A 15862-nucleotide genomic window follows, 5' to 3' on the forward strand; every position below is an offset into this window, starting at 1 on the left:
TTGATTATGACGATGTAACGAACATTAGCAAGGAAGCTTCTCATATTGTGGATGTTGTTGCGCAAACAGAGAAGGAGGCAGAGAAAGGTGAATGGCAAGAGATGGAGAAGAAATAGGAAGAGAGAGAAGATGAGAAGAAAGAGGAAGAGAGTGGTGATGAGAAGAAAGAGGAAGAGCAAGAGATGGAGATGAAAGAGGAAGAGAAGGAGGCAGCGAAGGAGGAATGGCAAGAGATGGAGGTTGAGAATGTGGGGAAAGCTGTGGCTAGTGAGGAGGATAAGGATCAGGTGCAAGTTTATCGGAAGAGATCGAAGAAACTTGTGTCAAGGGGTATTAGGGGACCAAGTACCAGAAAGAGGACTCGCTCACATCTAGTCCGAACCCCTTTCACTGAAGGAAAGAAGAAGGACGGTCGTCCAGATATAATTAACATTTAACATATCACCACACAAGGAGGAAGAGAGGGATAAAATCAGGTTTTATTGTAAGCCTGAGGAATGCACTTGGGATTTTCTTGGGAAGAGGAAAATCAAGAAGAAGGAGGAGGCTCTATTGAAGTTGCTAAACGAGTGTATTCCCAACATTGATGATTTTAGCATACGTGTGATTGATAGTGAAGGAACCTTCGTTCACAACTTTAGAGTGCCTCAGCATATAGCAGCAAAGCTCACACCAGACGAGAGCAGATGGCTCTCTCAGTTCTGCAATGAAACAGCCCATCAGTAAGTTTAGACATTCTGATTAACCGTGGCTACAACATGTTAACTTTCATTATTACATGTTAATGATTATAGGTTTATGTTAACTTTCATAGTTACATGTTAATGATTATAGGTTTATGTTAACTTATACCTATTTGTGCCAACGTTTGCCAAATCATGTTTATATTTGCAAATCCAGTTAACATATAGCCTGGTTTATGTTAAAATTTGGATCTTATTGTTATGTTTCAGGTCACGTATTATTGTTAAGACATTGAACAGCAGCATTGATTCGACGGAGCTTCTTTATCTTCTACATGGTGGGCGTATCGATGACCATGCAAGTTCAATATGCTACTCTCAATATGCTAATCTTTTATGCAATACTTGGATTTACTGCATGTTGAGATGTTATGCAATCTAATTTATATCTTCTGTTAACAGGTCATGAAAGCTCTTGTAGATAGGCTCAGCACATAGCTAGAGAGGCCAGAAATTGGTTCTGTTGGCATGAAATATGGGGTCGTGTCAGCATTTTTCTGCGTAAGCATTAGCTTCAAACTCCCAATGTTTTTTAACTCCTGTTTACAAATGGCTTATCATTATTTGCTTGGCAATACAGCATAGCATTTACGCAGTGAACCCAGATTACGCACATTTATACACCTCGTTCATACAAAAGCATGTCGCCGCAAATAAATCAGTACTCCTTATCCCGCTTGTGCGGCATGACCACTGGCATGTTGTTGAAGTAAGGTTGGACGAGGATGTTATCAAGCATTACAGCTCTGTAGGCCACAGTGCATACCTGGAGCCAGTAAATAAAGTAATTGATTTCATGGATCACATGAAGGCTGGTTTTGATCCCAATAATGTTTGGAAGAAATTCCGATATGAAGCCGTCCCTTGCGAGCAACAGCGTGGAACATTAGTGTTTCACACACTTAAACATTTTCATTTTATTCAGCATCAAATATCTAACTATCTTTCCAATGTATATGATGTAGGTTTGATTGTGGGCTTTTCGTACCTTTATATATAACGGCTATAATACAAGGGACTGATACCAGTCAGGTAACTAATCCCGCTGATGAGTCCGACGTCATCCGTGCCAAGCTTGTAGCTGAACTCCTAGTTGAAGGATGGGAACAGAAAAAAAATTACGTGGATGGGCTAGAAAAGGATGGGTGAATGATGTCAGGAAAAGTTATGTATTGTGCAGTTTGTTGTGGGAGAAAACTAGCAGGCATATTAATTTAGATGTATAACTAGAGAAAGGCTGTGTAACTGGTTGCTAGTTAAGATGTTATGTGATATCAAAACTTTTTATTTAACTGGTGGGTAGGTTGGACGAGGAGATGTAAGAAACTGATTGTTTAACTGGTTGACAGCATAATATTTGTTGGTAAAATGTTTGAAATGCAATACATAACAGGGCTATAGTATATGTCACTGATGTTCCGACACAAACCTTGAGGTGGCTGCCATATAAGTATGAAAGATAACATATAGCGCTGAAAGTTAACCACTTTCAATAAAAGTTAACCCGTAGCTCTAAAACTTAACCACTATCTCCAATAGTTAACATATAGCTCTAAAACTTGACCAAATTCAGTTAGAGTTAACATATAGCTCTGAAACTTAACCAATATACGTAATAGTTAACATGTAACTCTAAAACTTAACCACTATCAGTTAGAGTTAACATATAGCTCTGAAACTTAACCATTTATAATAAACGTTAACGTATACACGTGATACTTGACCAAATTCAGTTAGAGATGACAAAGATGATGGATATTAGAACAATACAAAAACAACACAGGAAGAATGAACAAAGTTTCCATTTTTCAACTTCGCGGTTTGCTTGCTTCAGTGCTTTCTTCAACTGCTTTGCCTTGACCGCCATATCATCTTCAACGGGGACTTCTGGGCAATCTGGAATATTCCTACTTACCATTGCATCTTCACTGTGAGCCCAAGCGAAAAACTCGCATTGCCTCTTTGGGAAATTTGCACATCCCCAGAAGTATCTACCCTTGTTCCTCCCATTTTTGCACTGCCTCATGGGTGTTGGAATGTTACAAAAACAACATACCTCTTCCCATGACTGAACACCCTCTGACGTTTTCATCTCGCAATCTCAAGAGGGAATGAAGGGAAAGTTAGAACTTCTATTAAGCTTATAACTTTCATATGTGCACATTTTATATTGCATAAGGAACAACTTACAAGCCGTTGGAATATGGCTGTTTGAAATGACTGGTTGCTAGCCGTTAGAACAGTGACTCATATGTTGGAGAAGTCACCTATTTAAACTCAAAATCTTGACATGACAGGTGAAGATCTGAAAATGTCTCTCATGCTTGCAGTTTCTATTAACAGCATGAACAAAATGAATCTAACAGGCATTATCACAGATTACAAAAGTACAACGCTATATACTTAACAACTTTAAAACCATCTATATGTCTCATACAAAAGTATTGTTGTTAGAAGCTGAAACACACTAGTCACGGATGGGCTCATTGCAGGTTGCTCTATTGTGACCTTCAACTTTGCACCGAGAACATTTGACGGGCCGTTTGTATATGGTTCTGTTGTTTATGCGTCTTGTTCTATTTCTTCCCCTCCTCTTAGTGGTAATTGGTGGCAAAATCTGGATTTCATCCTTGGGCACACTCCGCTTCTCATAGTCTGGTATGGGATATAATATTTCATCGTAGCTCTTCTTAAACGCTTCTACGGACATGAACCAATCACAATATTGATATACATCTCCTTTCATATAAATAATTACTGCACAAGCATGGAGACAAGGAATACGGGTTACGTCCCAAGCTCGGCAAGTGCATGTCCTATTCTCCAAATCAACGTGAGTGGTTCTATGGGATTGCACTTCGAAAATATCCTCTCTAGATTGCCTAATCTCTAAAGTGCGCCTTTTTCCCATATTTTCTCTAACAATCTGCTCAGCTTTAGGACAAAGATAGCTTGTCCACTTACCCGCCATTATCCGTCTGTTGTTCATGCGAGTCATAAGTTGTTTTCGGATATGCTCCACCATTTGCAGGATACGTAACAAACGGGCTTCACGTATCCAGCTATTAAAGGATTCTGCGACATTAGAGGTTACATGGCCATATCTGCAAAGGACAACATATAGGAAGTATGATGGGCATATAATATGTTATCTTCTTAACAAGTGATCATAAAACTTAACCTATACTGCTAAAGCCTAACATAATAACATCATAGTTAACATATATTGGTGAAAGTTAACATATATCAGCGAAGGTTAACCTATAAAAAGGATACTTCACATATATGCATAACAGTTAACATCAACCGCAAAACGTCTTAATGATTGAATGCATACCTAATGCCAGGGAAGAAGGTATTTGTCCAATGATCTGGCGAGTAATTAATTGCAATCTCATATGCGACTGGAGCCATCTCATAGATTTCCTTCATGTAGTCGTTCCATTCCGCTATAGTGTATTTATAGCAAGCAGTTTGGAGCAAATTCCCCAAAACCTGTGTGTCCTTTGCCTTCATTCCCAAATCCTTGAGCTTTGATCTAAAATTTTCAACTAGATGCAGAACGCAGCGTGAGTGAATTGCTTCGGGGAAATATTCTCTCACGGCTTCTCAAATCCCCTTGTCAGCATCAAAAATAATTACCAATTGGTGGGGGGATTGTACGGGTCCAACCTTTCATACAGTATGGACCACAGGCCTTGTAGGAACCATCTCCAATTATCAACATTTTCTTGATCACATATACAATACGCAAGTGGAAATATCCCTTGGTCTCCGTCGTAGGCTATGGCACTCAGAAGCATGCCATTATATCTGTCTTTCAAAAAGGTCCCATCCAAAAATAAAAGGGGTCTACACCCATTTAAGAAACCCTGGATGCAAGCAGCATAACATATAAACAGTCTTCTGAACCTTCCTTCATTCTGGTCAATGCAAATGTAGCTTCCTGGATTCGTTTGCTTCAACATTTGCTCATACCTGTACAACAATGCCGCTTCTGGACATGTAAATAAATATAATACATTGGAACATAAGGGTAACATATTAACATTAAAGCGGCTACGATAAACATTTGCACACAAGTTATAAATTAACTGTAATATTTACCATCTTAATTGATCATAAGCCTCATAGCTATCACCATACATATCCTGTTGCGCTCTTTCTTTGCCCCACCATATCTTACTGTATTCAAGTCTCAATCCAAATCGAGTGAGGAAGTCCTTTTGCACATCAATTGGGCGGATTTCAGGTCGTGCCTTTAATACCGGTCGCAATTGGGCTGCTATGAACTTGCGAGATGCCCGTGATTGCCCTGACAAGTTAGAATGCTGTCTGCAACTGTGTTCATTCACAAACCTTTTGATTTCCATTCTTTTATCATTTTTAACAGGAGCTGCATAGAGCATCCAAGGGCATCCATACGTCTCCTTATATCGACAACAAACGCGGATACGTTTGGGTTCATTCTTTACAAATTCATATTCAAATTTTTTGGCGATGGAATAGTATTGCAAAGCTAGTCTCAATTCAGTTACGGTTTCAAATTGTTGCCCATTTTCAGTTAATGCTGTGTGCCACCATTGATGAATGCTCGAAGTGTTATTGAGAATATCATCAGCCCTCATTACAACCTCACCAGATGGAAAATCAGTTTGGATTCTCTCTGAATTGGATGCATTATGTCGAGTAGGACAACTATAATCTGAATTCAAATAGGCATCCCTGTTGCACAATTTAATCAAACAGTGAGATATCCTGCACACTATGTCAAATAATCTTCTTATAACTTAAGAATTTAACAGACAATGGACATGGTTAACACAGACAGACGAAAGTTAACATGTTCAAGAAAAGTATAACATGTTCCAATGAGAGTTAACATGTTCATATAATAGTTAACATATATCTTAGATAATTAACCCGTATGCTGAAGGGTTAAAAAGTACCCATCAGCGATGACAACTATTTTTCCCCAAAGTAGCATCGAAACTTGAAATCAAAATTTCAACATCCCACATATCCCAGTTTCAAACAGAGTTCATTCTATTACTTACAAATCAGTAATAACTTTCTGTTTTTTCCTCAGGAGTAGGACACTACTTGGCATCAACATCTTGCATTTTAATCAGAACAATTCTAGTTATTTACTTGCGTTCCAACGTGCACTTCAAATCATGCAGAATATAGCATTATCGCCTGACGGCACCATGCTCATCAACTCTTTGGAACCCGTTGGGGGTTGTTCAAATTTATGACGACAGTTATACGGTTACATTCTGGGGATTTAAAGCCCAGAGGGGTGATGTAAGGACCGTGAAATTTCGATATTAGTTAAAATAATTTTTTAGTATTTTAAAATATTTAATTATAATTTTTAAAAGAGTGTTTGTATTTTTCTTGAATTTCTATAATTTTCTATGATTTAAAGTCTAAGTTTATATTTATTTAAATGGTATTAATATTTATAAATTAATTTTATACGGTGAAAATTTATGAAATTTATCCGTTGTGTTATTGGTACTGTTACATGCCATTTTGAATAATACATTGTATTATTTTTATTATTACGTATATTTTCGTATAATACGTTGTATTATTAATTACGTATTATTTGTATAATTTGCTGTATTATTTCTACTGTTACATATTATCTGTCGTATTAGTACAACGAGTACGTTTTGCTATGTATATAATTATCCCATAATTATTGAATTTTAAATGTAAGTAATTATATTTTATTTATTAATTCTTCTTCGTTTAATTGTATAATACGAGTATTTTTCGACTATTTCGTATCAACTGTTGTAATAGCACAACATGTACGTTTTTAATTGCAGATAATTATTATGTAATTAGTTTATTTTTTTGGTACCCAAAAGTATTTATTTTAATTATTTAATCCCTAACCCTAACCCTAATTTTCCATATATATATATATATTTATTTATTTGTTTCCTCTCTCTCTCTCTCTCGTTTTCAAACCCGTCGCCCGCCTCTCCAGATCCGAGCCCACGTTGATAGTTCTCACCGGAGCTCTTCCCGGGTTCGCCGTCGCTCTCCTCCGCGTCGGATCTGATCTCGCACGTCGACACGTTCGACGAATTCACCGAGGCAAGATCTCGCATCTTCGTATTTATCCCGCTTTACAATTATTATTGATTAAATAATTTAATTAGATTTGATAATGTGCATATTGTGAATATTTGACGTGGAATGTGGATAAATAGTACTAGATAATATTTTAGGGGTAATATTGAGATATTTTGTGGTAATTATGTCGGAGTATTTAACGTGCATGAAATGATGAGTATATGTGTTGTAAATAGATTTTACGAGACATTAATAATTTTGTATATTTATATATAACTATTTTCGGACATGAAATGATAAGTTATGTGTTAAAATTAGAATTTACGTAATTTTTATTGAAAAGAAATTAATTAAGAAAATTTATAAAATAGGAAAATATTATTTTTCATGCAGAAAGGAATTATTATATTATATTATATAAATCCATGTTATTTTAATTTAGTTATTATGAGAAATAGTTTTAAAGAATAATTTTGGAAAAAGAATATTATTATTTATGATAGTACGACTGATTATCGTAGAGCGTGACATTTCATGTACAAAACGACATCAGTTTCTAGTTTTTTTTACCGTATTAGAGAATACGTAAGTACAGATATTTTGTATGAGAAGTTCGGACATTCCAGTAGTAAGATAATAATGAAGCTCCCTCATGTTTTACTTTCATGCTGTAATTTGTTTAAGCATTTCATGTTCATTACAGTTCTTATTTCTGCTTCATAAAACTGTTTAATCATGTTTAACATGCCTTACTATGTTGTGATCTGTTGATGTGTTAAGAACCTTAGTAGTTCATGACTTAGTAGCCTTGTGCGTCATGAACAGACTTAGTGACATGTGTGAGTTTAGGCGGTGAACCCGAGTTTCAATGAGATTATGGTTAACTTAGAAAACGAGAAGAGTTGGGATGGGGAAGTCAGTGTTCATGTGATCGGATAAGATTGTTGATGTATCTTCCAGGCTCGCACCAGTGAATTCGTGTAGTCACTGGGGTTGGTTTGTTGGGCTAAAGTGAATTCGTGTAGTCACTTTAGTCAGTGAATTTGTGTAGTCACCCGAGTTCTGCTTGAGTTCGGACCAGGCCGAAATTGGATTACGTGTAGTCCTCTGACCGATTCGTGTAGCGGCATTGGATGCGCGTAGGGGATTTGTGAACAGTCAATTATCTGACTAGTTATATGACCTTGATGTTTGGCTAGGTATGGATTATTGTGAGATGTAGGACAGTTGTGCTTCTTTTCATACATAGATCGGGGTTAATAATTAATTATCTATATTTGAGACATATGGTATATACATGAGGGTTTCCTTGTTTGGATTATTTCGCTCGACGTACTACGTCTCGAGTTGTAGATTTAAGTATTAATTCCATCTAGTGTATGAACATGTTACTTGGATGATTATTTTGATCGCTAGCTACATGATTTCGTTACCCGGTTGATTTACGGATTCTTATGATTATCATGTTTTGGTAGTGGATTGCATGTTGATTTGTTGGATTCTCAGTTGTACGTCCTTTTGTCATTTCTATTATTGTATCGATTTCCGCTTTGGTTTTCGTTTGTTCTATTTTCTTTTGTGGGGTCTTGCCGTGCGTCATGCACCTGACGTACACCTGTTTTCTCTGGTGTACGTCAGACTTAGAGGAAGAACAGGTTCAACAGGAGCCAGAGGATTCTCAGCAAAGTGCCTTGCAGACAGAGTAGAAGAAGAGTCGAAGCCTATTCTTTTCGTTTATTAGTTAATGGTTCCAGTTTACTTTTGTAGTTCTTCTCATTCCTGTCTGATCAATGTATTTCATATTTCTTCAGTTCATTTGTTCAGATTTGTATAAGGGCATGTTTGACCCGTATTTTATGTTTTATGATATGGATTATTTTATTCTGAGTTTGTCTATTATATCCTTGCTGATTGTGATCGGGGACCTGTGCCTTTACATTGTATTAATTCCAGACGCTTAGCGTATTAGATTGAGAAGACGGGGTCTAGCACTTATCTCTTCTCAGTTTAATACGTCGCGGGCTTGTTCACATTCCGGTTCCCGTGTATTTTGGGAAGCGGGGCGTGACAAGTTTTTTTGGTGGCCCATGCAGGTCACGGTTCCGATCACGGTCCCGAGTTTCCACTAGTGAGAATATAACGGATAACTTAGATACATATCATATTTCATCCGTGAGACTATTTTTGAGTTCCTATCCTATTTTCTTGATAGATTTTGCTTCGTCCCTATCTTATCACTCCTTGACTCCGGAGTTTTCCACAGTTATTGTCCCATCGCTTCGTAATTACCCCCTCTTTGTATAACTCCTCTATCCTCGTGCCTGTCATTATTTTATATGTTATTATTTTACACTATATTTTCTTTGACTTGACTTGTGTATCATTTGATTGTATTGAATTCTATATTATTTATTATATTATTTTATGTATCACATACAATGTTATATTGTATGTTTTCATTTGTTTATAAATCTATTTTATCTTTCATAGTTCATGTTTTATGTATTATACATTTTATTTATGTATATTACACTGATTGTATTTATATGATTTTTGACTATTATACAATATACTACTATGTCTAAATTGATTTTATATAGTGATTATTATTATTGTTGTGTCTTGTTTATATTTATGAATATTACTAATACTTCTTATTTATCATATTGTTTGTCGAATATATAATTATGTTCTTTTTATTATGTTTTATATAATATGTTTATCTTGAATTACGTGTTTACTCTTATGTTTATTTTATCATATAACATTTTGTGACTCTTTCCATCAAAATTTATTTTTGTTATGTTTACTCTTATGTTTATTTTATCATATAACATTTTGTGACTCTTTCCATCAAAATTTATTTTTGTTAGCATGATTAGTACCATGAGTATTCAGACTTTTTATATGCTTATTATTATATATGTGTTTTCATTTTTAACGCTTATTATACATAATGATTATATTTGTTATACACATCATATGTTTCTGAATCTTATTTATCTCTTTTGCTTTTATATCTTTTATTTTTATACTTTGATTTTATTTGTGTTTCTTTGAACCTAATATGATTTGGTATTATTTACTTTGTGTTATATAATTGTTTGTATGCTAATAATTATTATGTATCGTTTTATTCTGCTATTGATTATTATTATGATTTGCCTCTGTTTGTTTGTCTATATGTATTGATGTGTTTCTATCTATGTTTGTTTCTTAATATTATTTTCAATTGTGATTATGTATGTTCTGTATACCTTAATCTTTATTGTCCTTATGCCTGATTGTTCTGCATTCTTGTCTTATATCTGGTGTTTTTCTAGTAATATTGCTTTATTCTCGTGTTTTAGTATATTTCATTCATTTTACATTATCATTGCCTGCTATTGTGTATTATATTATAAGTGCATTATTAACTTACTAGCTTGTTTTATTACTAAAATAGTTTCATTTAGTATGTTTCCTTTCATTCTTTACTTCTAATTACATATATCATCATTGTTTGATTTAATTTATCAATCATTTCATCTTTCTTAGTTCTGTTTATGTTTTGTTTACTTATCTTATATATACAGTTTCTTATTCATTCTAATACTTATTTTCTATTTTGTTCTTTGTCCATGTTAGTCTGCTTCATTTATTTAGTCATAATATTTATATAAAGTGTGTGTTTTCGATAATTATTGCTGTGATATACGCCTATAATTATTTGTTTTGTTTTTGATGTGATATACTACATATAATTCATTTTTTATATGTTGTTGTGTCATATCACATTGACCTTCCATGTATATCTACCTTGTATTATTTTGTATATCATATCTTTTTGGTTTATGTTCAGTTATCTTCTAATATTCCACTTGCATTGTGCTGCTTATTTTTACATCATTATATTGTTTGTTGCATTTTAATTTCAGTGTATACGATTTGTAGATTCACAATATTTGTGTAATGAATTATTTATATGCTAAGTTTTGTATACTGCTTTACATGATTGTTTGATTGTATAATTGTTTTAATAGTTGTGTTTAGCTATTTATACTTGACTGTCTTTGTATCTTTTCTATGTTTCAGACTACTTTTCATCATTCCATCAATTAAATATGTTGTCTTTTATTTGTGTTTAATTTGTACGTATCATTATTCTAATTGTCTTATGATTGCTTTTCCTATTATCCTTGATTTAAACTTATTATTATTCTATTTTGTTGTATGATCCTGTTGATGATTGCTTTTCGCTTGTTTACTCGTTTTATTAATTTTGTATCTTACATTGTGTTTTTTAATATCCTTAGTTTGAACCTGTATTGATTATGTTTTCATAATTAAATTTCTTTTTATTTTTGATTGACCATTGTTATACCCTGCTATTATGTTTTGTTTAAACTGTTATGTATTTTAGAATTTTTGACTTTTCTCATTATGTTGTTATGTTTCTGTCTGTTTCTATTGTATTTGACTTGCTTTTGTGTTTGTTTTAGATTTATTGTTCTTACTTGACCTTATTCTTACTTGATATGTTTCTGCTTTGTTCTATGAAAGCTCGTATATTATTTGCATGATTCACTCTATATGATTGTTTATTTATATTGTACCTATTGTTTTGATTCTATGTTATTGCTTATCTTATACCTTATACTGATTAGATTTCTTATATATTTACAAGTACTGTGTAACAAGTTCACACAGTTAAATATGTTTGTATCATAATATTTGCTTAGATTTTAGTGCGAGTCTGAGATGTGATAGCGATATCTTAGTTGTCACAACTTGTATCTCATCTTGTGTTGTTCTTGTCTTACATTCCCCTTTGCTTATGGATATGTAATTTATTTTGAATTCTTCTCTATATGCGTTGGGTTGAGCCTCTCTTTCCATATCTCTGTCCTTGGGTTTAATTCCAAGGATGGAATTTGTTTTAAGGGGGGTAGAATGTAAGGACCGTGAAATTTTGATATTAGTTAAAATAATTTTCTAGTATTTTAAAATATTTAATTATGATTTTTAAAAGAGTGTTTGTATTTTTCTTGAATTTCTATAGTTTTCTATGATTTAAAGTCTAAGTTTATATTTATTTAAATGGTATTAATATTTATAAATTAATTTTATGCAGTGAAAATTTATGAAATTTATCCGTTGTGTTATTGGTACTGTTACATGCCATTTTGAATAATACATTGTATTATTTTTATTATTACGTATATTTTCGTATAATACGTTGTATTATTAATTACGTATTATTTGTATAATTTGCTGTATTATTTCTACTGTTACATATTATCTGTCATATTAGTACAACGAGTACGTTTTGCTGTGTATATAATTATCCCATAATTATTGAATTTTAAATGTAAGTAATTATATTTTATTTATTAATTTTTCTTCGTTTAATTGTATAATACGGGTATTTTTTGACTATTTCGTATTAACTGTTGTAATAGCACAACATGTACGTTTTTAATTGCAGATAATTATTATGTAATTAGTTTATTTTTTATGTAAGTAATTATATTTTATTTATTAATTTTTCTTCGTTTAATTGTATAATACGGGTATTTTTTGACTATTTCGTATTAACTGTTGTAATAGCACAACATGTACGTTTTTAATTGCAGATAATTATTATGTAATTAGTTTATTTTTTTGGTACCCAAAAGTATTTATTTTAATTATTTAATCCCTAACCCTAACCCTAATTTTCCATATATATATATATATTTATTTATTTGTTTCCTCTCTCTCTCTCTCTCGTTTTCCAAAACCCAGTCGCCCGGGCCATGCCAAACCGCCGTCGTCTCTCTGCTTCTCTTCTTCCCGCAAACTCCGACGAGACCCGGCGCGCCAGCCGGCCTGCCGCCTCTCCTCGCCGCGCGCAGCAACCGTCGCCAGCCCTGAACGTTCGGCCTTGGGATCTTCCGGACCGCGCGACCCGTGAGCCTTACCGCTTACTTCCGCCTCCCCGCCGTGGCGGGAAACGTCGCTTCTGCCTCCGCGAGCGTTGAACAGCCGCTTGCACCGAGCCCTTGACCGCCAGATTCCGCCGGCGAACCGCCATTCACCCGCTTTGCATCCGCTGCCCGCCGCCGCAGCACCCTTGTTTCACCGCCTCGCACGACGAACAGCAGTGCCCGACCCGCCACCTCAGATCCATTTCGCCCGTCGCCCTCCGATTTCGCCTCCGTTCAACTACGATCAGTCCGCCGTCGAGTCGTGCGTCGTCAGCGCCGAGGCCAGTCGAACCCGCTTCTCACTTAGATCCGATCTGCACGAGGAAGACTCCATCCTTCGTATTTTCCCGGCTTTACAAATATTTATTGATTAATCTAATTTAAATTAGAATTTGATAATATCGTAATGTTTGCATATTGTGAATATTTGACGTGGAATGTGGATAAATAGTACTAGATAATATTTTAGGGGTAATATTGAGATATTTTGTGGTAATTATGTCGGAGTATTTAACGTGCATGAAATGATGAGTATATGTGTTGTAAATAGATTTTACGAGACATTAATAATTTTGTATATTTATATATAACTATTTTCGGACATGAAATGATAAGTTATGTGTTAAAATTAGAATTTACGTAATTTTTATTGAAAAGAAATTAATTAAGAAAATTTATAAAATAGGAAAATATTATTTTTCATGCAGAAAGGAATTATTATATTATATTATATAAATCCATGTTATTTTAATTTAGTTATTATGAGAAATAGTTTTAAAGAATAATTTTGGAAAAAGAATATTATTATTTATGATAGTACGACTGATTATCGTAGAGCGTGACATTTCATGTACAAAACGACATCAGTTTCTAGTTTTTTTTACCGTATTAGAGAATACGTAAGTACAGATATTTTGTATGAGAAGTTCGGACATTCCAGTAGTAAGATAATAATGAAGCTCCCTCATGTTTTACTTTCATGCTGTAATTTTTTTAAGCATTTCATGTTCATTACAGTTCTTATTTCTGCTTCATAAAACTGTTTAATCATGTTTAACATGCCTTACTATGTTGTGATCTGTTGATGTGTTAAGAACCTTAGTAGTTCATGACTTAGTAGCCTTGTGCGTCATGAACAGACTTAGTGACATGTGTGAGTTTAGGCGGTGAACCCGAGTTTCAATGAGATTATGGTTAACTTAGAAAACGAGAAGAGTTGGGATGGGGAAGTCAGTGTTCATGTGATCGGATAAGATTGTTGATGTATCTTCCAGGCTCGCACCAGTGAATTCGTGTAGTCACTGGGGTTGGTTTGTTGGGCTAAAGTGAATTCGTGTAGTCACTTTAGTCAGTGAATTTGTGTAGTCACCCGAGTTCTGCTTGAGTTCGGACCAGGCCGAAATCGGATTGCGTGTAGTCCTCTGACCGATTCATGTAGCGGTATTATTATCCGGTGATATGAGCGTTGGCTCTGTGTGAGATGTGACCAGTGACCTGTTATAGAATGACTAGTTAGATGACCTCGTTACCTGGCTAGGTATGGATTATTGTGAGATGTAGGACAGTTGTGCTTCTTTTCATACATAGATCGGGGTTAATAATTATTATCTATATTTGAGACATATGGTATATACATGAGGGTTTCCTTGTTTGGATTATTTCGCTTGACTTACTACGTCTCGAGTTGTAGATTTTTAAGTATTAATTCCATCTAGTGTATGAACATGTTACTTGGATGATTACTTTGATCGCTAGCTGCATGATTTCGTTACTCGATTGATTTACGGATTCTTATGATTATCATGATTTGGTAGTGGATTGCATGTTGATTTGTTGGATTCTCAGTTGTACGTCCTTTTGTCATTTCTATTATTGTATCGATTTCCGCTTTGGTTTTCGTTTGTTCTATTTTCTTTTGTGGGGTCTTGCCGTGCGTCATGCACCTGACGTACACCTGTTTTCTCTGGTGTACGTCAGACTATAGAGTCCAAGCAACAGCTTCAGCAGAGCCGAGGATTTCTCAACAGACCCCGTGCCATGTAGCGGAGCAAAACGATAGGCAGCCTCCTTAACGCTATTTTTCTGCAACCTTCAGTTACTTTTAAGTTCCTTTCCATTCCTGCGCTTTGTGACTAGGTATATTGTATCTTTCCAATATTCTATTGTTCAGATTTGTATAAGGACATGTTTGACCCGAATATTATGTCTCGGATGATATTTCTTTTATGATATGGATTATTTTATTCTGAGTTTGTCTATTATATTCTTGCTGATTGTGATCGGGGACCTGTGCCTTTACATTGTATTAATTCCAGACGCTTAGCGTATTAGATTGAGAAGACGGTGTCTAGCACTTATCTCTTCTCAGTTTAATACGTCACGGGCTTGTTCACGTTCCGGTTCCCGTGTATTTTGGGAAGCGGGGCGTGACAGGTGATTGAAAGTTGACCAAAAGATAACAATGTTTACATCACACTAAGCACAATGTTATAAAGAGTTTATTAATTACTTACATTTCGCTAATAACTTTCTGATACTTCCCTGGCGTGGAACACTCTACGTTAACAGCAGCCTGCATATGAATCTCCGTACAACCAATCTTTCGATTGTGCTCCAACATGCACTTCAGGTCATCTTCGTTCTCAACTGAAAAACTCAGGTTGGGGTGCCTCTCAGATTTATATATCAAGGAAAAAGATTCTTCAGGTACTTTCAATCTTTCAGCCACACCATATTTCAGTTCATAAAAGCTTGCTGTCGACCTTAGCTTCATAAATATGGCATTCTCGCCGAAAGACACCATGCAAATCAAGTCATCAGCAGCCATTGGGTGGTTGAGAGTTATGAGGACAGTTATGAGGATGTGAGGAGTAATTGAGGGGATTTCAAGCGCATAAACATGGTTCACAGTTGAAGAACAAACCCTAATTTCATTAATGAGAGAGTGAGAGATAGAACTGACCGATTTATATTAAAGGCTGATGAAGCAGCATAGTAATGGAGGGAGCGCGTGCTTTTTTCCCCCGCTTTCCTCCGTCGCTTCGCCTTAAATGCGATGGGAGCGGTCGCCGCCAAAGG

At 35.0% G+C, this 15862-nt stretch overlaps 1 protein-coding gene across 1 annotated transcript; it reads right to left on the reverse strand.

Annotated features, from left to right (window-relative positions):
• Positions 1-3210: 3210 nt before the first annotated feature.
• LOC109827627 lies at positions 3211-15611 on the reverse strand. The gene is made up of 6 exons (XM_020394642.1): positions 15298-15611; positions 4851-5468; positions 4722-4737; positions 4416-4615; positions 4081-4281; positions 3211-3847 (listed from the first exon to the last, which is right to left on the reverse strand). Exons 1-6 carry the CDS (start codon positions 15609-15611, stop codon positions 3211-3213), a joined length of 1986 nt encoding a protein of 661 aa, XP_020250231.1.
• Positions 15612-15862: the final 251 nt, after the last annotated feature.

This window comes from Asparagus officinalis, unplaced genomic scaffold, assembly GCF_001876935.1.
Source record: "Asparagus officinalis unplaced genomic scaffold, Aspof.V1 AsparagusV1_Un326, whole genome shotgun sequence".
NCBI classification, from domain to species: domain Eukaryota; kingdom Viridiplantae; phylum Streptophyta; class Magnoliopsida; order Asparagales; family Asparagaceae; genus Asparagus; species Asparagus officinalis.